The sequence below is a fragment of the Ctenopharyngodon idella genome, chromosome 11, assembly GCF_019924925.1.
Source record: "Ctenopharyngodon idella isolate HZGC_01 chromosome 11, HZGC01, whole genome shotgun sequence".
NCBI classification, from domain to species: Eukaryota; Metazoa; Chordata; class Actinopteri; order Cypriniformes; family Xenocyprididae; genus Ctenopharyngodon; species Ctenopharyngodon idella.
The window spans coordinates 16939003-16960510 of record NC_067230.1 but is presented as its reverse complement, the minus strand read 5'-3'; the positions used below and the strand labels follow the sequence as shown (position 1 = coordinate 16960510).

Sequence of the window (21508 nt, the reverse complement as noted above, 5' to 3'; positions counted from 1 at the left end):
GAAATAGTATTTTCTTGTAAAATCATGTTTTTACAGTGTAAAAGCAGTGTAATGCTGCATTATGTCTCTGCGCACACATACAGTGAAAGCGAAGGTCAGGTAAGACTGATGGGTCATCGGTGACCTTCAGCAGAACCCGCCTGAAGCACGGCGCTCTGTGACCTCTGCTGTCGTCCAGCGCGTCCACATCGTCACTATCACAGACCAAACGCACCTGCAGTCCCTCACAGTCACCAGATCTCATTCATTCCTCAGAAGTCTGTTTTGGGATGTACAGAGGACTTCTGCAGGTTTCCACAGCGTAGACAGACTTGATGAATTGCTGTCTCAGCAGCAGTGCAGAAATGTTCTCCTCTCGTCTCTTAACCTCCCTCTTTAGCACCATTTTCTCAGTCCTCAGGGGAGCAGCAGGAAAGTACCTGTTTTAGAGCGCCTGCTTTTTCTGACACTTCCCAGCATGCCTCAAATAATGTCACAGGACTCTCATTTATTAATGTCCAGCCTCCTGTACACAGCTTTAAGAACAGAGCTCAGTGATACACACATGGAGCGATGGAGTCCTTCATGCAGTAAAGTCATTATCACAAACTCGGAAACTGATATTTGGAATGATTATCTGAGCTGTGAGTTTGCAGTGTGAATAAGGTGTGATGTGAGATAAAATCTGCGGAACAACATAAACACAATAAGCAGAAAACACAATAAACACACCGTTATATTGTGCGCAGCAACAACAAACTTACAGTGAAACACGGAGACCAATCTGAACGTGTCCTAATGATCTTAATGAGAAGGTTCTTTGTGATGAATCAGTCAAAAAGACTCAAGAATCATTAATGGAATCATTAACATTTGGATTAATTTAGAAGACGCTTTTATCTAAAGCTGCACTATGAAACTTTGGCCTGAATGGCCTCTCTATCGCCATCTGTGGTTGAAACATAAAACTGCACATCACTTGTGGAGTAATTGGCCTCGTCTCAAACGGCACACTTCATGTGCACTTGCGGTCTTGTGGACTTACAATGGTATGACCGTAGGGTGTCCCATGTGTCAGTTTAGATTTAGCAGTAAAATAATTGTAATGACACCACACAATTGAGGATTTTTTGGACAAAAAGTCAGTTGAGGCAAGCCTCGAATCGGACCACACCCCCAGATAGTTGGGTTTGCAAATTGGGCTTAAAATCTTCAAGTGTGTGTCCAGCCTTAGTAGTGTGTTGAAACTGGCGGTTATGGTAAGGGGCGGGACATTTCCCAAACACCAATCACAACACACTGCTCCAGCCGACCAATCAGAGCACATTGTGCTTTTCAGAAGGAGGGGCTTCATAGAGACAGGAACTAAACAGAGCGTTACTGACAGACTGGGAAGAGAGGAGCTGAACAATGGAGAATATGAGGAAAATAATCAACATTCAAGCAGGAAAACCTGTTCTAGTAGAGCACAAAAACAACATCAAGACTGTATAATAGGTCCACTTTAATTCAGTGTGTTACTTGCCCTTTCTTTATATGATGGTCTTTCAGAAGGAAATGGAGCAGGCGGTCTGTAACAGTCACGCTGCGGTTACGAGTCTGGATTAATCACTGCTCTGAATATTCACTGTAAAAATCCTACCATGGCTAAATATAGATGGCTGATTAATAAAACATGAACACAAATGGAGGGAGGAGGGGTCTTAATCTAATAGTCCTAAAATCAGTGGAACATTTAAGAGTCTTATCCAATGAAAGTGAGGGAGAATCATGGGTAGTCTTTGATGTAAGCTCAAAACTGATCCAGTAGTTAGCTGTCGATGAGGAGAGGCGGTTAATCCAGCTCCAGACACCCTGGAGCGACTGATCTGCTTCAAACTGATCTGGGATCAGCCAAACACTAACCATTTACAGATTTTATACTGGTCTAAGATCAGTATGGAAGGAAAAATGTCAACCAGATTTTTTTGGTGCAAAAACTGCTGCCGCAATGTTTTCCAAGGTGTCGTGCACCTTCAGCGTCACAACATTGAGCTTCTTTCATCCTTCATTTAAAAAGCATTTTCCCTGAAAGTGTGAGTTATAATAGTGTGCAAGAGTGTGATTATAAACACAATGAGGCTGTGAAAGCGTCTAGTGAGTAGATGAGTTTACCTGTTCGCTGATGTTTAACGGCCCAGACAACCTCTGGAGTCTCAAACCTCGTTAGGAACCAACTTTTTCATAACAAAAATATGTTCTAAGAACGTTTTGCTGCGTTTGTTCATAACCTTGCCAGAACGTTCCCTGTTAAAAAATAAGTGGGTATTACTGGTGTATTTTATGTTGTAGAATAAAATGTGAAAATATCTTGAGCTTTTGTTCACCACAGACTTTATTTCAGGCATTTAACAAAAACTCATTGACTTCAGGACGATGAACCGGAGCCTAAAATGCAACTTGTTTCCGCATTTTTGCCTACAGAAATACGTTCTCCCTGCAGTACTCCAGTACATACACAGAAATCATCACAATATGACATTACCCAGATAATCAATTTGAGACGTGAATGCCAGTGGAAAGCACAGTTCATGGCCTGTGTGAGATGAGTCAGTCTGGAGTCAACTCTACGAGTCTTCGCTGTGGAGGAAGAGCTCTCGACACTGAACAATACTGATAACTGATGACTGATGGGAGAACATGTGACTAATGGGTCAGCGGTCAGTTAGTGTGGGCTCATCTGTGCAGATAGATTCCCTCTTCAACCCCAAACACTCCATTCCTGCATCGCTTTCTGTTCGGCCAAAACATGTAAAATGCGTCTGCTGTCTAGTTAAGAAACCTCCATGTGTGTCATGGCCTGTTTTCAGCGTTCTCCTGTACTGTATCTGTCTTCTCCAATGAGGGCTTTGGCTCTGTTTCTCAAGAGCAGCTCAAGAGGCGAGATCAAAGCCGCAGTGGGTGTGCGGCAGGGATGAAAGCCTTCATTCTCACAGTGAACGAGAGGAGAGAGCTTGGCCAGTGGCGTCACCATCATGTCGCATTTTGTTGTGCAGCACACTGCCAATATTCTGCTGTGCATTGACACGATTATATGGACTGATGTGTCTTTCTAGGGAAAAAAACTTCTCACAATCTAAAAAGCACATACTGTCCAGTATTTTTAATTTCACTGGAAGTCGCTTCTCTTCTCTGATGATGAGGGCGGGGCAACCTGTCACTCACATGAGATCCACCAATAGCAAACCACAACCATCCAATCAATTCCACACAGACAAAATCAAGCCCCGCCCTACATTTGTTCTTGATCCAGAAGCGTTTCACTCGGAATTACGGCACAATAGAGAATAAAAGACTAGCTTAACTTCCCTTTCATGTCAACATTAATGGGGTGGTTGATTATGATTTCACTTTTTTAACTTTAGTTAGTGTGTAATGTTGCTGTTTGAGAATAAACAACATCTGTAAAGTTTCGACGCTCAAAGTTCAATGATATTTTCTTTTACAGAAATCACTGTTTAAGGACTACAACAAGCGGCTGGAAGGGACTACAATGAGCTTCTTCCTGAGTTAGTGACATCACAAACCCTAAAATTTACATAAACCCCGCCCCCGAGAACACACAACAAAGGGGGCGGGGCCATGTTGGGCTGCTTTAGAGAAGAGGAAGAGTTGTTGTAGTAGAGTGTTGTTGTCATGCCGTCATTTTACGCCGGACTGCTTCACAAACGAGGGTCAATTCAACGCTGGATTTGCACAAAAGATTAACATGACGGCACATGCTAGTGGATGAGTTGAATCAACTCCACAGCAACTACATAAATTTATCCACTAACCATTCAGAAACGTCTAAAAGTTGTAACTTCTTCCTGAGTCTCTCCATCAGTGTCGACTCCGGTTTGAACAATGTAAGGCTGAACACCGTTACTGACAATCCTCATTTTGGCTGCGTGAGATTCTCCAGCTTTGTTGTTGTTGAGCGACCGAAGCGTGAGCTGTTAAAGCTCCGCCCTCTTCTGGAAAGGGGGCGGGAGCAGCAGCTCATTTGCATTTAAAGGAACACACACAAAAATGGCGTGTTTTTGCTCACACCCAAATAGGGGCAAATTTGACAAGCTATAATAAATGATCTGTGGGGTATTTTGAGCTGAAACTTCACAGACACATTCTGGGACACCAGAGACTTATATTACATCTTGTGAAAGGGGCGTTATAGGTCCACTTTAACAAGCAGTGTTGTAGTACTCAAATCCAAATTAAAGATTATATTAAGCCAAATAAAACTGTTGAGCATCTTCCAAAGATCTACATTTTGTTTTATTTAAAGCAGGTAACAGGCATTCAATGTTTTTATCATTGCAAGCACACGGCAAGAGTAAAAATGTGCAGTTTGATTTTTAAAAACGACCCTAATGTAGCGTAGGTTGAATAATAATAATTATAATAATAATAATTTTGACTTTAATAAAACCAGTATATTTAGACGTTACCACACAGAGTACATGTTAGGTTATGTGATAAAACACTTTTTTACACCAGCATTTGAAGCCAGTGACCGGGTGAAATTCAGCAAATCCAGAGATCAGTTCTTTCAAAACTTGTTGCATAAAGCCAGACAATCACAGTAACAACAAGTAAAAAAAACCACACTTTCGCATACTTTTAAAAAGAATCCTTATTATGGAAATAATATACAGGTGCTGGTCATATAATTAGAATATCATCAAAAAGTTAATTTATTTCACCAATTCCATTCAAAAAGTGAAACTTGTATATTATATTCATTCATTACACACAGACTGATATATTTCAAATGTTTATTTCTTTTAATTTTGATGATTATAACTGACAACTAAGGAAAATCCCAAATTCAGTATCTCAGAAAATTAGAATATTGTGAAAAGGTTCAATATTGAAGACACCTGGTGCCACACTCTAATCAGCTAATTAACTCAAAACACCTGCAAAGGCCTTTAAATGGTCTCTCAGTCTAGTTCTGTAGGCTACACAATCATGGGGAAGACTGCTGACTTGACAGTTGTCCAAAAGACGACCATTGACACCTTGCACAAGGAGGGCAAGACACAAAAGTTCATTGCAAAAGAGGCTGGCTGTTCACAGAGCTCTGTGTCCAAGCACATTAATAGAGAGGCGAAGGGAAGGAAAAGATGTGGTAGAAAAAAGTGTACAAGCAATAGGGATAACCGCACCCTGGAGAGGATTGTGAAACAAAACCCATTCAAAAATGTGGGGGAGATTCACAAAGAGTGGACTGCAGCTGGAGTCAGTGCTTCAAGAACCACTACGCACAGACGTATGCAAGACATGGGTTTCAGCTGTCATGTCAAGCCACTCTTGAACAACAGACAGCATCAGAAGCGTCTGGCCTGGGCTAAAGACAAAAAGGACTGGACTGCTGCTGAGTGGTCCAAAGTTATGTTCTCTGATGAAAGTAAATTTTGCATTTCCTTTGGAAATCAGGGTCCCAGAGTCTGGAGGAAGAGAGGAGAGGCACACAATCCACGTTGCTTGAGGTCCAGTGTAAAGTTTCCACAGTCAGTGATGGTTTGGGATGCCATGTCATCTGCTGGTGTTGGTCCACTGTGTTTTCTGAGGTCCAAGGTCAACGCAGTCGTATACCAGGAAGTTTTAGAGCACGTCATGCTTCCTGCTGCTGACCAACTTTATGGAGATGCAGATTTCATTTTCCAACAGGACTTGGCACCTGCACACAGTGCCAAAGCTACCAGTACCTGGTTTAAGGACCATGGTATCCCTGTTCTTAATTGGCCAGCAAACTCGCCTGACCTTAACCCCATAGAAAATCTATGGGGTATTGTGAAGAGGAAGATGTGATATGCCAGACCCAACAATGCAGAACAGCTGAAGGCCACTATCAGAGCAACCTGGGCTCTTATAACACCTGAGCAGTGCCACAGACTGATCGACTCCATGCCACGCAGCATTGCTGCAGTAATTCAGGCAAAAGGAGCCCCAACTAAGTATTGAGTGCTGTACATGCTCATACTTTTCATGTTCATACTTTTTAGTTGGCCAAGATTTCTAAAAATCCTTTCTTTGTATTGGTCTTAAGTAATATTCTAATTTTCTGAGATACTAAATTTGGGATTTTCCTAGTTGTCAGTTATAATCATCAAAATTAAAAGAAATAAACATTTGAAATATATCAGTCTGTGTGTAATGAATGAATATAATATACAAGTTTCACTTTTTGAATAGAATTAGTGAAATAAATCAACTTTTTGATGATATTCTAATTATATGACCAGCACCTGTACTTAAGTGTGAACTGAATGTAATGTTTTCAGACACTTAAATGCATTGCAATTAAATGAAAATGTATTATAGTTTAAATTTATATTAAATGCTTTAAGGCCCGTTCACACCAAGATCAATAACTATAACGATAACAATAAAGATAAAATCGTTCTAAATGTAAAAGAACAGCAGAGGAACGATATCGCTGGAATCACTTTCAGAACGATCTTTTCCAGCTGATGAACGATAAAAACATTGACAGCCAATCAGAATCTCTGCTTTAAAGAGTTCAAGCATTTAAAGAGACAGATGACAAAACTGAGGCACTAATAATGAACAGAACGAAACCATGCACTGGTGTGGACACTAATATAGTTATATTACAGTGCTTTTTTGGCCCAATTAATAGGACTAATTTATAATTTTATATGTAATTTCATTTCTTTGAAATATGGTAAAGTGTGCTACAAATTGATGAACATTTATGATAAACTACAATATGCTTTAATGTGATTTCTATTGAAACTTAGATGTCATGCATTAGAATATACTTGTAATTACACATTTGTAATGACAAAGTTGCGATTTAGTTCATTTAAAATATGTGAACTTTAAAAGTTATATCAAAAAACACTACAGGTAATATTATAATCAAGCAAATTACATGTTCTTTACTATGTTAGTCAATACATCAAAATTTAAATCATGACAAAAGATTATTAAAACACAATGATTTAAAAATGTACTTTAAAGTAAAACATTCAACTTGACATTACATCACATTTAAAAGTGTCATGAAAGTGTACTGTCTTTAAATACACTTAAGTGGCCTTTTATTTCATTAATATTATATCTTCATGTGCATTTTTTTTAAAATATATAATTTTAAGATTTGAAGTACAGTACAAGCACACGTTCAATACTTCTTTTTCGCAATAGGTTTTCCAGACTGAGAGAGTGCTTTTCGTCTCTCAGTACAGCAGTTTCTCTTGACATTTAAGGCAGTGATGTTAAGTGACATCAGCGTCACATGATACAGCAGTCATATAACAAACATATAAATAAGGTCTCATCGTTTAGGAAAGAGTGCATCAGTTCAGTCAGCAGTATGTCAACATGTATTACAGGACAGTGTGATCAGCTCTAATCCAAGGATAAATGTTCAGCACCTGTCTGTGTCCAAACAAACAGCTTTTAACACATTTCAATCTCTAATCCCACTTCAGCCGCTCAGTTTCCACGCTCTGAGACACTGATGCAGTGGAAAACAATAAATAAATCCAATACAAATGCCTTTTCACCACCAGCAACAACTACGAGCTTCTACTAATGAAAAACTCTTAACAACTGTAAGATTGTAAAGGATCTTTGTGATAGATTAGGCCTGTCCTGGCTAATAGCGTTCATCCTCTTTAATGAAGCCATTGCAAACACTTTGTTACAACTTAAAATAATGACGCTCATCCTTCGTCCTTCTACTGCAGCATGAATCACACTTTACTGTATATTCCTCAATGTAAAGGTCAGTAAAGGCAGTGATTCACAGCTGTAATTAGTGCTGCTGGGTAAATGCAGAGGACACTGGAGGTAAAACGACTGGACACACAGGTTTACATTGACACGAGCTCCTCAAGCTGGACATCTGCAGATCCATCAGTCACGGGGAAGCCCTGCGCGTCACCGCAGCATCAGCACCATGAACCCTGAACAACACGATCTACATGATGCGCTTCATCTTCATGCATCATCAGCGATACATGTGTGTACAGACATCATGCCAGTCATGCCAACGGCAGCTGCTGCCTATCTAACTCTCCCCCCGCAGATATCTATGCAGTTAAACAGATATATATGTATATTTATTCACTCACCTGTGCTGTTCGTATAAACGACACGCGTGTCGGTAATGATGCTCGGGTCACTTCGAGATCTTCCTCTCTGCACAACGCAATCTTCTGATCCATCTGATGTGGCCATGGAGATGAGAACACAAAATAAAACACGGAGAAGCCAATCTGCGTCGGGAATATGAGCAGCGAGCGGTGGATGAGATTCAGTGTGACAGCAGCAGAACACCAGCGCAGGAGGAGGAGAGCCCGCGTGCGCGTTCACGTGCGCGCGCCTGGTGACGGGGAGCCGCTGAGGCACATCTGGGGAGACCATCGGATTATTTATTCAGATTATCATTGTCATTATTATGTTACATCTCATTGCTACAGTTTATTTCATGTGTGGATGAATATCAAGTGTTAGTGTGTTTTTGCGGAGGGATACAAGAAACTTGCGCAATAATTAATGTGCTGATTGACATCCATCGTGTTTTTACATGAGATGGACGTGTAGCCCTATTAAAACCGTAATATAATCAGTGTTATTTGACATGCTCATTCAAGAGAACAGCGTTACAGTGATTTGTCAAAGGAACTACAGAACGATGAGCCTGTGGCGCCCTCTTGTGGAGACACTGATGAGAACAGTCTGATAATAGATCAGATCAGACTGAGTAAACAAGTTTGGGCTGATCAGCAGTCAGTGATTCTAAATTTTGTCTCGATCAACTAAAACACAACACACAAGGCAAAATACGGTGGGTTTTTAGAAAGCAAAAGTCAGACTGATGTTTTCTGATATTTAGAGATGCAAATGGTCTACAAAGAGTATGAAACAAATATAATTTATGTTTCGGTAAAAACGGAACTAATTTGCAAATGTTATGAACAGTGTTGGGGTAACGCATTACAAGTAACTTGAGTTGCGTAATCAGATTACTTTTTCAAGTAACTAGTTAAGTAACGCATTACTTTTTCAATTTGCAACAAAATATCTAAGTTACTTTTTCAAATAAGTAACTCAAGTTACTTCTTCACATGTATTGACTGACAGCTCTCCTGTCCTCGTGTTAGGGTCAGAGGTGTTGTGTCTCTGTGTGAACATGATGTGTTTGTAGTTCTAGACTAATTGTGAACATGCATTTACTCATCTCACTCCACGAAAACATTCAGTGTTCCTCAGAATGATAAAAACAGTGAAATGCAATCTCAGAATTTTACGCAAACCTGTAATAATGAACTATATTAAATTACACTTTATTAACCAATGTCTTTGCTGCTGACCTTCTATGATCTAATTCAACCATATAATAAGCAAAAATGACTTAAGATTTAGAAATAAGAGTGTTGAACTTCCTTCTGTATCCTATTCTTCTTTAATCCAGAATAGCAGCACAGCTGAAAGGTTTGTCTGAGCAGCGCCCTCTACTGTACAGGCGTAAATATGCATCTCCTTCAGCCTGAGGCTTATTCATTTCACTTTTGGTATGAAAGGGCCTTAACATCTGCCAAAAACAGGAGCTTTTTGTTGTTATTAAAAACAAATAAGCAAGCCCAGCCCAGGTGAGAAAAAGTAACGCAAAAGTAATGTAACGCATTACTTTCAATAAAAAGTAACTAAGTAACTAATTGCGTTAATTAGTATCTTTTTTAGGGAGTAACGCAATATCGTAATGCATTACTTTTAAAAGTAACTTTTTCTCAACACTGGTTTTGAATCATTTTGAAATGCTTACGAGTCGTTTTATCTGCATTTGACCAGCAGATGTCCTCCATGTGCCGTTCAGTGAATCATGGTTTAATTGATTCAAAGATTCGGAACTAATGTCTCCCGTTACTATTGTAATAATTTTAATTTATATAGACCAATACAACAACACGTAGCAATATTTACCAAAAAAATGACTACAACGTTTGAAGCACGTCACGTGGGCAGTACTTCCGTGAACATTTTGACTGATGACGCAAATGAATCGTTGAAAGGGTTTTGAATCGATTCAGAAGATCCGCCCGCCACACAGATACAGTAAATATGGCTGAACGCGGCAGTGAATCTGGAGTTGACATTGTAGTAAATCAAGCGTCCAAATCAAGTGAAGCTGATCTCAGAAGTGTTCTGGTCACGAGTGTTCTGAATTTAGAGAAGCTCGACACCGACCTGTACAGGTAAACCAATGTCTCTTCAAAATATTGAGTGTGTTAGTTAACGTTCTTCCAGTAACATTAACAGAACGTTAATTCAGAGTTATCTGGTTTTTAATAATCTCTCAAAAACATTATTTATTCGTCAGTTGGATGCTCGTCTAACGCTTTATAAATGTTTCAGAACGTTCAGAGAACGTTTAAAAGTAACGTCGTAATGTTTGCAAAATTCTAAAATGGAATCTTTCCTTGATATTCGTATAACCAAGAAAAAACGTTTATAAAACATTTAAGAAACTGGAATGTTTTAAAGGTTCAGGGAACGTTCAGAAATAATGTTTTTGTAACTTAGAATATATTTTTGTGAGGTGGGCTTCTACTCTTACCATGGTAATACCATGTTTTGTTGCCTCACAGAGGGACACATCACTGGGTTCCTCGCACCAAGCGCCTCTTCGGTGGTCAGATCGTTGGACAGGCTCTTGTAGCTGCGGCCAGTTCTGTCAGTGATCATCTCTACGCTCATTCACTGCACTGCTACTTCGTGAGAGCAGGTAAACTCAGGTGTATCTAATCACACACAGGTTTATATGGAAACTTTGGTTTTCCCATTGTTCCCTTGTGTGCTCAGGGGACCCAAAGGTGCCAGTGCTGTACCAGGTGGAAAGGACTCGGGATGGCCGCAGTTTCTGTGTGCGATCTGTGAAAGCCATTCAGCACGGTCAGCCCATACTGATCTGCCAGGCGTCGTTTCACATGCAGCAGCCCAGTCCACTGGAGCATCAGTTCAACATGCCCACCGTCCCTCCGCCGGACACACTGCTCACGGTCGAGGAGCTCATTCAGCGCACCCTCAGGTCTCACACCAAACCGCTGTGTTTGCCATAGAGAATCACAACAGCCTGTCCCAAACACTCTTACGTATGTTTTTCAGTGATCCAAACCTGGCAGATAATACGCGACAGGGTCTAAATAAAATACTTGCTGATGAAGTTCCTATAGAGATCAAGCCAGTCAACCCGCCTGATTTCTACAGACGTGTTGCCATGGAACCGAAGACGTTATTCTGGGTGCGAGCGAGAGGGCATATAGGTAAAATAAGCCTGTCGTCTCACCACATCTTTATAGTTAAAACCACTTATGATGTCATGCACTCAGAGAAAATGTGCAAAAACGGTAGCTTTACAGGCACAACAGCTTGTCACTGACAGGACCCTCAAAAGGTCATCTGTGGGCCTTGTGCTGCTTCATGTGCTCTCGGAATTACCGTAAATATGAGTTTCCTAAGTAAAAATTGCAGATGAACACCCTCCCATTTCGAAAATTGAATGCAATGAGCTCGTAATCACGACTTCAGAAGTGGGAATTATCCGATAGCACATGAAGGCAGCATAATTTACCCATAAACGCTCATAGTAGAACCTGAAGGGTGTATATATTACTACTCTGTGGTACTAGAATACACCTTTCAGGGGTAGATAAGGCACAAAATTGTCCAAACTGTTTTTGCACATTATTTCTCACAGTACAATTATTTATGATTAATGTGCTGTACAGTTAGGTTAAGGTTTGTGAGGTTAAAATTAAAATTGCAAGATTATTTTTCTTTTCAGATCGATGAACCTCTTATTTTTTCAGTATTCGGGATTCCCGTAGTCAAGAAAAACCTTGAAATACTCTTTAGCATACTTATTATGGAAATAATATACTTGAAAATAAGAAACTGATTGTAATGTTTTTGGGCACTTAGTTGCATTTACAATTAATTAAAAATATGTAATAGTTTCAATGTAATGTTAAATGCATTTAGTCGAGAGCTTTTCTGACCCACTTACATTACGCTTCAAGTACATTTTTATATGTAATTTCATTATTATTTTTATTGTCTTGGAAATATGGTAAAGTGTGCTGCTGAATGTACTGACAAGCATTTATGGTAAACTAAAATTACTTTAATGTAATTTCTATTGAAACTTGTATGTCATTTATTTGTAATTACACATTTGTAATGATGAAGCTGCAATTTAGCATATTTAAAAAAAACTTTAAATGTAATATTAAATAACACACTACAGTTGAAATTATAATCAAGCTCTTCAGTATGTTAGTCGATACATTATAGTAAGTGTGTTTTAAAGTACGACAAAATATTATTACAACATAAAATTAACTTTAAAGTAAAACTTCTAAATGTGTACTTAAGTGTGTTAAGAAACAGCCATGAAAGTACACTCAAGTGCCCTTTTCTTTCATTAATATTATATTATATTATCTGCATATTTTTTCAAATATACTTTTAAGATTTGAAGTGCACATTCAGTACAGTTAAGAACATTAATACAGTCGAACTGCGTCACTGGAAAAGTCATGGAATGCAGTAAAATCTTCATAGAAATCTTCAAGTCATGAAAATTCCACGGTGAATATACATTTGTTTTGGTTACGCTTTTCTCTAAAATATTGCTTGTTACATTACTGCGAGTACAATCTCTGTAAAATTAGTTTTTAAATTCCTTACCTAGTAACTTCAAATGTTAATAAATAAATAAAAAATGTATGGAAATTGATTGGTCAGAAGGTGTAGGAACTGGATTGTGATTAGTCATTCATGGCATTCAATCAGATATTGTTGTTTAATTCAACTCAGATCAAAAATGAATTTCCATTTATATACATCTATTTATATAGTCATATATTAATCAATGTACAGTCAGATGGACGGCCATTACTGTAAGAAATGAGCTGTTGTGTTCATTTTGGATAATGACTGTGTTTAACTTATTTCATATTTCTGAATATTGTGTGTATTTTAGGAGCTGGTAACATGAAGCTGCACTGTTGTGTGGCGGCGTACGTGTCGGATTATGCTTTCCTGGGGACGGCGCTGCTGCCGTACCCGAATCACAGGGCACAGTTCTCGGCCTCGCTGGATCACGCCATGTGGTTTCACAGCACGTTCAGAGCAGACGAGTGGATGCTGTACGAGTGTGAAAGCCCGTGGTCAGGTCAGCAGCCGCTTCTGTCCATTCTCACATGTTTATGGAGTTCATTAGAATGTACCACATGATTCCATCCCAGGTGTTCATGTGAGTTTTGATATATCTCACAAAAACATGCTGGATAGAAACGACAAGATGCGCTTAACCTGTAAAAACTAATGAGGCAAGTCATTTTTTTTATCCGATAAGAAGATGCGCATGAACTTACGATGGAAACACATTTACCGAATAAATCCCTCAAAACCCTCTGTGATTGGATAACTGGACTAACCAGCGGACCAATCATGTCGCAGCATCTCAAATGTTGGTTTGGTGGTTCTGAGTCAGTCTGTCATCAGAATGATTTGGTTTAATTCCCTCCAGAAGCGTCTCACAAACACCAGCATCCGAACGCAAGAGAACATGACAGCGTTTATTGAGTTTCGTCTGACGCTCTGAGACCAACTCATTTATGATGGAGGAAAAAAAGAGCCACTTCCATTTTTATTACTGATGTTTTGTGGCAGGAAATGACGATTTTGTTCTCTTGAGCATATGGTATAGAAAGTTTTATTCGCAAATGTTTCATGCAATATTCCAGTTTTGTGCATAAGTTAAATTCACAACTTTGCATGGAAACAGAGCTAATGATGAGTATATATGATAATAAATACCATTAATGTCTTATTACATTGGTGTTCCCCTCAGGAGGCAGCAGAGGCTTCGTCCAGGGCCGTCTGTGGAGACAGGATGGCGTTCTCGCAGCTTCCTGCGCCCAGGAGGGAGTGATACGAGTGAAGGCAGTTTCTCAGAGTAAATTATAGAGGATATACTCTTAAATAGAATAGAATTCTTAAGATGCCTTATGATAGTTGCCAGGCTGACTTTTTTGGTTTATAATTTGTCATATTACAACAATGTCAAGATTGCAGTTGGTCTGCAGAATATGGCAATAAATAACAGCACTTATAAACTTAGCTTTTTTTGTCTCTTGTGTTAAAATAATTGTCCATTTAGGTTAACCCTGTTCAAAAATGTTGAAGACAGTGTTTTCTTATGAAGTGTATGAACAATGAGATTATCTTCACTGTTTAATTATAAACAAAAAGTCTTCAGTGACATACTGCAAGTTGTGAATGTGGGACATTTTAAATGTAAATGAGAACTTGAATTATTTATAATTTATTAATAAACAAAACAATCTGAGGTTGTGTTGTACATTTGCAATCATTCAGTATCTAAACAGTTATTATTGTCTAGCCTACTACTGCTAGTGTGTGTTTCCGCGTGCGCGTAGAGACGCCGGAAGTGACGCCGCTAAAACGTGGCCGTTATAACCGCTAGGTGGCCGTTCCGAGGAGACCGATAGCGGTTAAAGCTACGGGGGTTCGTGCGTTTGACTATTATTTACTAAGCATTAATCATGCCGCGAGTGTACGTCGGCAGACTGAGTTATCATGTGCGGGAGAAGGATATTCAGAGGTTTTTCAGCGGGTACGGGAAGCTTTTGGAGATCGATCTGAAGAACGGGTAAGTTTGTGTAGCAGAAGAGCGCCGCGGCCTCGACACTGCCTCGTCATGATAACATCTTCACATCTTCAGCGCATTTAGGGACACTGAGTGCCTCTTAATGTCTGCGATCTTTAATTTGAGTGGCAGTTTAAATGCTCAGTGTGGTGGCTTGTTGATTTTATCCGTCTGACTGAGGCTCTTACCGCGTGCTCAAAATGGCGGACGTTTGTTGTTCACAGCGCGTGAACTAATTTTATACGATCAGATATTTAACAATACTGAAAACATCGACGCTTTTACATCGTCGCTGATTCTAAAGCACAGTAAATAAATGACCCTTTATCTAAGGGTGGTTCAACTAAGCTTTGGTATGTAGAGTAACGTTACACATGTTTAATGGTGTTGACCTGAATTCGCAAACCGTTGTTTGTGTGTCGCGCGCATCAGTTCTCCCGCACTTTAGTGTTTGTATTTGTAAATGTATCTAAAGTTGTTTGGATATTTTTGGAGTAGCATGTCCACACGATTCTCGCACTATTCTTCCATTATGTAGTATGGCCCCGTGCACAGTTTGCCAAAATGTGTTGTGCATTTAAAAACTGGCCAATATGGCGGTCGTTTGTCCTTATATTGACAACGAGCAGCTTAATGCAATTTAAACTATTAAACAAAACGCTTCATCTAACGTGAGTATACAGAATGCGTTTTAATAATAATAATAATAAATAATAATAATAATTTGACTAAGACTTTGTGCATGTCAGACTTTTTTTTCCTGGTGTAGTGTTAGACCAGGAATTCTGCAGTTAAGCGCGATTATTTAGATAAATTGAAATTATGCGCACTGAAAGCATTAAAAAAAGCATATGGCATCATTTATCGACCTCGTTTACAAGGTTAATAACACCTTTAAATAATAATGTCCTCATGGAGAAAATAAATGAGGTTTTTTTTGTTTTTTTTTCCTTCCAGAACAGGTGTTGTGCCGAATTATTACCCTCCTAGTATTGGTAGTTTAGGTGTGGGGGAGGGGTTGGGATTAGGGGTGGAGTTAGGATTAGCCAATCAGGTAGTGATTTCAGAAATTCGACACAACACCAGAATCAATTTCCAAAAGGGACTTCTGTTGCTTTGCTATTGGTGGATCTCATGTGAGTGACATGTTGCCCCGCCCTTGCAGCAGTAAACACGTCATCATTTTGACACTTTTTTTTTTTTTTTTTTTCTCTCTTATTTGTTTATACAGTGCATATTTTGCTATTGTTTATTTTTATTCTTCCTGGTTTGTCTTTGTGTATTTTTTTTTTTTATTGCCTTGGCTTTTATATAATATGTTCCCCTTCTACCCTCTGTCATGAGGAGGTGACAAAGAATTTAATTGTACCATGTACGAATGACAAAGATCTTGAATGTCAGAAGAAAAACAAGAATCGTGGTGACTAACTGTAGCCTGTATTCCTGTGTCGAGGCTGCATTTACATGTCATTTATGTAGTGCTGTAGATCTTTGTTAACCCAAGTTCTGATTATGATTTATTTTCAGGTATGGGTTCGTGGAGTTCGAAGACACCCGCGACGCAGATGATGCGGTGTACGAGCTGAACGGTAAAGACCTGTGCGGGGAGCGTGTGATCGTGGAGCACGCCCGAGGACCGCGACGGGACCGAGATGGATACGGTGGGGGTTATGGGGGCGGCGGGCGCAGTAAGTACAGTCTCATTCATCATCCACACAACCCTGTTCTCTCTTCATTTCCCCCTCAGGCGCGAGGAAGAAGTGGAGGTGAATAATAACTGTTTTAACTTGCAGAGGACTGTCGTTTCAAAGCAATTGCGCCTGCATCCAGTGACTAACTACATTTCTCTGAAGTCTGCAGTTCCTGTGGTCCGGATCGAAGGCTTTTGGGATCTATGTTCTATTTAATGCAGACGGTCCTGAAATGTGACCTTTTTAAATGGGGATTCCCTCAAAAGATGCCTTTGCTTTTGTAGTTTTGGCCCATTTTAAATGCCAAGGGTCATGAGAAGAATATGCAGTATAACTTGAGTAATCTTCAAAAGTTAGGGACTAAAGATGTTTACATGTCAGGTGGTGGGCTGTTTCCACTTTTCATTGGTCCAGCTCTAAATCTATTCTAGCCAATAGATTTAGTAATGAGTAGGGCTGCCCCCGACTAAAGATGATATTTCTAGTCGACTAGCAGTCGTTCATTTAAGTCATTAGTCGACTAATCGCACGTCTATATTAATTTAGTTATTTAAATATATACTGAGAAGAATACTAAACCATAATGAGTGTTTATTATATAGGTGTAATAGCTTATTACACGGTCAATCACACAAAGCTGTCGCAAAACACTGGCAAAAGTAATGATTATGAATGTGTCTGAAATTAAATTATAAACTAGTGTATTAATAAACTAGCGTTTTCTGAGTCGGCGTCGGCTGCAGAGATGTTGACTCTCATCTCCGCAGTATGGTGAACACGCCTACAGAGAGAAATGCTCCTTTCATAAGGATTACATAAGCCGAGAGTATTTCTTTTCGATTTTAATTGGTTAGTTTAAAAGTAGACATTTCAAGCCTTCTGTAGATATATTTCTCATGTCTGTGGAGGAAGTATGCACACTGAGTTTCGGTTTATTTTGTGTTGCGCTCCAGTTCACAGAGACCGAGACGGCAGAAAGCGCATCCTGTTTGTTTTCTTTATTTTACAAAGGCACAATGTTTCCTGTGAGTTTACACAAAGTAGTAAACTCGTTTAGAATGATGTATTACTCTTATCTGTATGACCATAAATGGAGTATTTTAAGTGATCGCGCCTCCATGTCTTGCAGTAAAGCGTACTATACTTCAGCTTCCACACAAACATGGATATGCGTCTAATAACAGCGCACATTTATCTACGTTAGAGCCAACGGACATGTAAAGTTGCTTATGTTTTAAGTAAGTCATATTTGAGGTCGATGGACTAACGTTTAGTCGACTGTTAAGGGGCAGCCCTAGTAATGAGTTGTTTTGTTTTCGTTGTTTTCTGTCACAACCTGACGCCTCACTGGCATGTAAACAGTATGACGTGTGACGATGCGATTTTGTGTTTACATCTGAATTCAACATTAACAAAAGTCCTTGATGTTTCAATTTAAAAGAGTCCGGTGCGGGCTGAGTCCGAGTCCATTGAGGCTAAGATGACTGCCTGTCCCGTTTGGCCTTGGCTTTCACCTTACAATGTGTGTGTGACCTTTGCCCTTTGACCCTTGGCTGACCTAACCGGAAGCCATGATGACAGCTGCCTTTTGCCAATAGACCAGGGTGATGGTGAGGAAACCCATTGGTTTTTATGTTGAACGAAATATTGGTCAGGTTAAACGAATTTATGTAGCTACCCGCTAGTTTTTCTTTTTCTTTTCTTTTTCTTTTGTTTCTTTTTTTCTTTTTTATTAAAAAGAGCAATGGGCTTCCCTTGCTATCTGTCTTGTGCTGTCGCTGTTCTGTCAGTAGACAGGTAACGTCAGCATCTAATGTAAGTAGTCTTGGTTATTTTTTAATTTTTTTGTAGTTTTCCTTCTGTTTGTTTTCATGAGGGTATCATGTACTCGTTTGTTAAACCTGTGTCGCTGCAGCGGTATTCATGTTCAGAGCATTGCTGTTCTTGAGCTGTTGGGTAAAGACCAGCAATGCGACCTTTGGCCCTTTCAGAGGGACTGATTGAACAAATGCAGTGCGGTCAAATGTCAAGATTTATTTTGTTTGTTTTTAATAATCCCACAGTAATCGTTCCCTTCAGAACTGTGTGGTGCTGAGGTGCGTTTATTTGGGTGTGTATTGATGGGGTGGGGTAGGAAGACACCTGAACATCATGCTTTATGCAGTTTGATGTCTGAAGAGGTTGCCTTGTGTGCGCCCTGTGCGTCGGCTCTAATTCAGTACTGATTGTCTGCTGTCTTTTGGCTTTTGTCTGAAGGCAGTAGTGGTTATAGCAGCAGGAGCCGAAGCGGAAGAGACAAATATGGGCCTCCGGTTCGCACCGAGTACCGTCTGATCGTGGAGAACCTGTCCAGTCGCTGCAGCTGGCAGGACCTCAAGGTGAGCGCTTAGTTGAGACTTTAATTGATTGATTGTTGCTATGTTCTTAGGAACAAGTACCTGATTCAAATACAAGTGAAACTTTCTACTGGACTTCTGAGGTTTACACAGCCACTGAGCCTTTTCTGTGGCAATGATTAAAGGGTTAGTTCACCCAAAAATGAAAATTACCTCATTAATTACTCACCCTCATGTCGTTCCACACCCGTAAGACCTTCGTTCATCTTCAGAACACAAATTAAGATATTTTCGATGAAATCTGAGAGGTTTATGACTCGTCCATAGACAGCAATATAATCAACACTTTCAAGGTCCAGAAAGGAACTAAAGACATCGTTAAAACAGTCATGTGACTGCAGTGGTTCAACCTTAATGTCATGAAGAGACGAGAATACTTTTTGTGCGCAAAAACAAAACAAAAATAACGACTTTATTCAACAGTATCTTTGTATGTCATTCTCATACGTTTACGTCCAGCTCTTCCAGGTTCTACGTCAGAACGGCGGCTCAGTAGAAAGTATCCTCGTCGCTGTTCTGTTAGAATAAATCCCTCTAAGAGACTGAGCTTTAACTTTGCAGACCGTATACATGCACAAACACCTTTAAAAGGCATCATGTGACCCCTTGAAATTTAATATTGAATCACGTGCTTTATATATTCGATACATGTGCTTTAGTAGTTAGTGAACACGTCAAAATAAGTGAACAACAAAAGATTAAAACAATTTAAAATGTTGAATAGTACAATATAAAGTGCACTTGAAGTCAAACATGGAAGTGTACTCATTTTAGGAACACTTGAGTTTCATTATCTGCAGGTAGTTTTTTTGTTTTTTTTAATATATACATTTTTCTTTTGAGATTTAAAGTACATTCAATACAGTTAAGCACACTTTTCCACAAGGGTTTTCTTTTTAATTAGCATGTGTAGATTAATTGAGCTGACAGCCCTTGTTTATTTAGTAATTTTAGTAATTCTGACACCGAGTGACTTTGGGAAGCTTTGTGTCCGTAACAGAAGGGCTTGTTGTTCTTCACCACAGGACTTCATGCGTCAGGCTGGAGAGGTGACCTACGCCGACGCCCACAAAGAACGGACCAATGAGGGTGTGATTGAGTTTCGCTCCTACTCGGATATGAAGAGAGCTATTGACAAGTTGGATGGCACTGATATTAATGGAAGAAAAATCCGTCTGGTAGAGGACAAGCCCAGACGCCGCCGTTCCTACTCTGGGAGCAGGTCCAGGTCAGGCCTTCATCTTCAGCTTCATCTCAGTCATGTGTTTATGTAGATCTCTCGACTCAAACACTCTTTCACAGGTCTCGTAGCAGACGCCGGTCTCGCAGCAGGAGCCGCAGGAGTTCCCGGAGCCATTCCCGCTCCAGATCTCGGTAAGATGGCACTTGTTTGTTTGTGTGGTTGAAATGCGACTCTGATTGCTTTTCTAACTAACTTCTGTCTGTCTTCTACAGCTCCAGGTCCCGTAGCAAGCGCCGCTCCCGTTCCAGGTCCGGTCGCAAGTCCCGCTCCAGGTCTGGGAGGAAGTCTCACTCCAAGTCCCCAACAAAGTCCCGCTCCAGAAAGTCCAAGTCTCGGTCCCGCTCGCGCACGCAGAAGTCCCGCTCTCGCTCCGATGCGCGCAAATCTCGCTCCAAGAGTCGCTCCAAGAGCCGCTCCAAAGCAAAGTCGGAGAGAGATTCAAGAAGCCGCTCCAAGGAGAAGTCTGTGAGTAAGAAGTCCCGAAGCCGCTCTGCTTCGCCGAGGGAGAACGGAGACGGAGAGAGGGCCAAGTCCACCTCTCGTTCACCGTCCCCTAAAGAGAATCGCCGTCAGTCGGAGTCGCCCGGCAAACGCTCTGCGTCTCGCTCTCCGTCTCGATCAAAGTCTCGTTCCCGCTCCAGGTCTGCGTCTCAAGACTAGTGTCTCTGATTGGATCTCACAGCAGGAACATCTGATGCAGTTCAGTGTTTAATTGATCATTCACAGCCTATGAACATTCACCAGACGCTTGAGAAGGCTGCGCCCAGTGTAGTATTGATTCACGTGCCGTTTTCAACATTGCATGAAAACAAAATTGCATACCAGAGGGTTTTTCTCCCCCACGTGAGGCGTGTCAAATCAGAATTTGTAATATTTTGTGCTTGTAAGCATTGCTCGGGTCATTGGTTGTTCTTCTTGCTTTAGTATGAGACGTCTTTAAGAGGCTCATGTCATGTTTTGCTTCAGCGTGAGGTTTGAGGCTGAGTTTGATAGGATGTGTATCTTTCTTCTGTGGTGATCGCTGAGCTTCCTCACTCTAGTAACTCATTCCTGTCTCTTGCTGATTTTTTTTTTTTTTTTTTCATTTCCCTGGAAGCTTTTGTTTCTGTTAGCGCTCTTGCTCATCTTCAATTGTCTTTGTGAAATTTTTGTTTTTGTTTACAAAAAGTTGAATGCATCACTTGCGGTGTGATTTCTGTGATTGATCTAATTTTTAAATGGATTTTTGGATATTTTCCAGTGTTTTAGTTTAATAAACATTTAATTGGTTATTAGTGTTGCTGCTTTTTTCTTAGAGCAGATTTTTTTATTATTTTTTTTGTTCACACATGAGGTGTAATTAAGTCAAATACACATGTGCCTGTACAGACATGTCCAGCCATTTAACCTCAACATATCTTAGTATTTATTACTTTAATAATCTGGGTTAAAATAATTCTTCAGCTCACGATTTTCTCACAATTCT

General features: G+C 40.0%; 3 protein-coding genes across 4 annotated transcripts in view; 2 read left to right on the top strand and 1 right to left on the bottom strand.

Annotated features, from left to right (window-relative positions):
* phactr3b (phosphatase and actin regulator 3b) overlaps positions 1-9440 on the bottom strand; it is a 55638-nt gene extending 46198 nt beyond the window's left edge. The window contains exons 1-2 of one of the 2 annotated variants that reach the window (XM_051913338.1): positions 9351-9440; positions 8109-8387 (exon numbers count right to left, since the gene is read on the bottom strand). In XM_051913338.1, the coding sequence (XP_051769298.1) occupies positions 8109-8214 (106 nt within the window). In that variant the 5' untranslated portion in view covers positions 8215-8387; positions 9351-9440. Of the gene's footprint in view, positions 1-8108; positions 8669-9350 lie in introns of those variants that run through there. The other variant, XM_051913336.1, reaches the window with a different exon arrangement.
* Positions 9441-10047: 607 nt separating this feature from the next.
* Positions 10048-14392, top strand: acot8 (acyl-CoA thioesterase 8). Its single transcript, XM_051913361.1, has 6 exons — positions 10048-10232; positions 10626-10762; positions 10840-11065; positions 11143-11300; positions 13022-13213; positions 13895-14392. Exons 1-6 carry the CDS (start codon positions 10099-10101, stop codon positions 14008-14010), a joined length of 963 nt encoding a protein of 320 aa, XP_051769321.1. The 5' UTR covers positions 10048-10098; the 3' UTR covers positions 14011-14392.
* A 77-nt stretch (positions 14393-14469) lies between these two features.
* srsf6b (serine and arginine rich splicing factor 6b) lies at positions 14470-21312 on the top strand. The gene is made up of 6 exons (XM_051913359.1): positions 14470-14716; positions 16241-16401; positions 18661-18782; positions 19826-20028; positions 20103-20174; positions 20256-21312. Exons 1-6 carry the CDS (start codon positions 14610-14612, stop codon positions 20701-20703), a joined length of 1113 nt encoding a protein of 370 aa, XP_051769319.1. The 5' UTR covers positions 14470-14609; the 3' UTR covers positions 20704-21312.
* The last annotated feature ends 196 nt before the right edge of the window (positions 21313-21508 follow it).

Excerpts from the sequence above, each read along its gene's own strand:
- acot8 (XM_051913361.1), top strand. The coding sequence starts at position 10,099 with ATGGCTGAACGCGGCAGTGAATCTGGAGTTGACATTGTAGTAAATCAA. Across the intron at positions 10,233-10,625 it reads CTCGACACCGACCTGTACAG|AGGGACACATCACTGGGTTC; the intron begins GTAAACCAATGT and ends GTTGCCTCACAG. Across the intron at positions 10,763-10,839 it reads CTGCTACTTCGTGAGAGCAG|GGGACCCAAAGGTGCCAGTG; the intron begins GTAAACTCAGGT and ends TTGTGTGCTCAG.
- srsf6b (XM_051913359.1), top strand. The coding sequence starts at position 14,610 with ATGCCGCGAGTGTACGTCGGCAGACTGAGTTATCATGTGCGGGAGAAG. Across the intron at positions 18,783-19,825 it reads GCAGCTGGCAGGACCTCAAG|GACTTCATGCGTCAGGCTGG; the intron begins GTGAGCGCTTAG and ends TCTTCACCACAG. Across the intron at positions 20,175-20,255 it reads CATTCCCGCTCCAGATCTCG|CTCCAGGTCCCGTAGCAAGC; the intron begins GTAAGATGGCAC and ends TGTCTTCTACAG.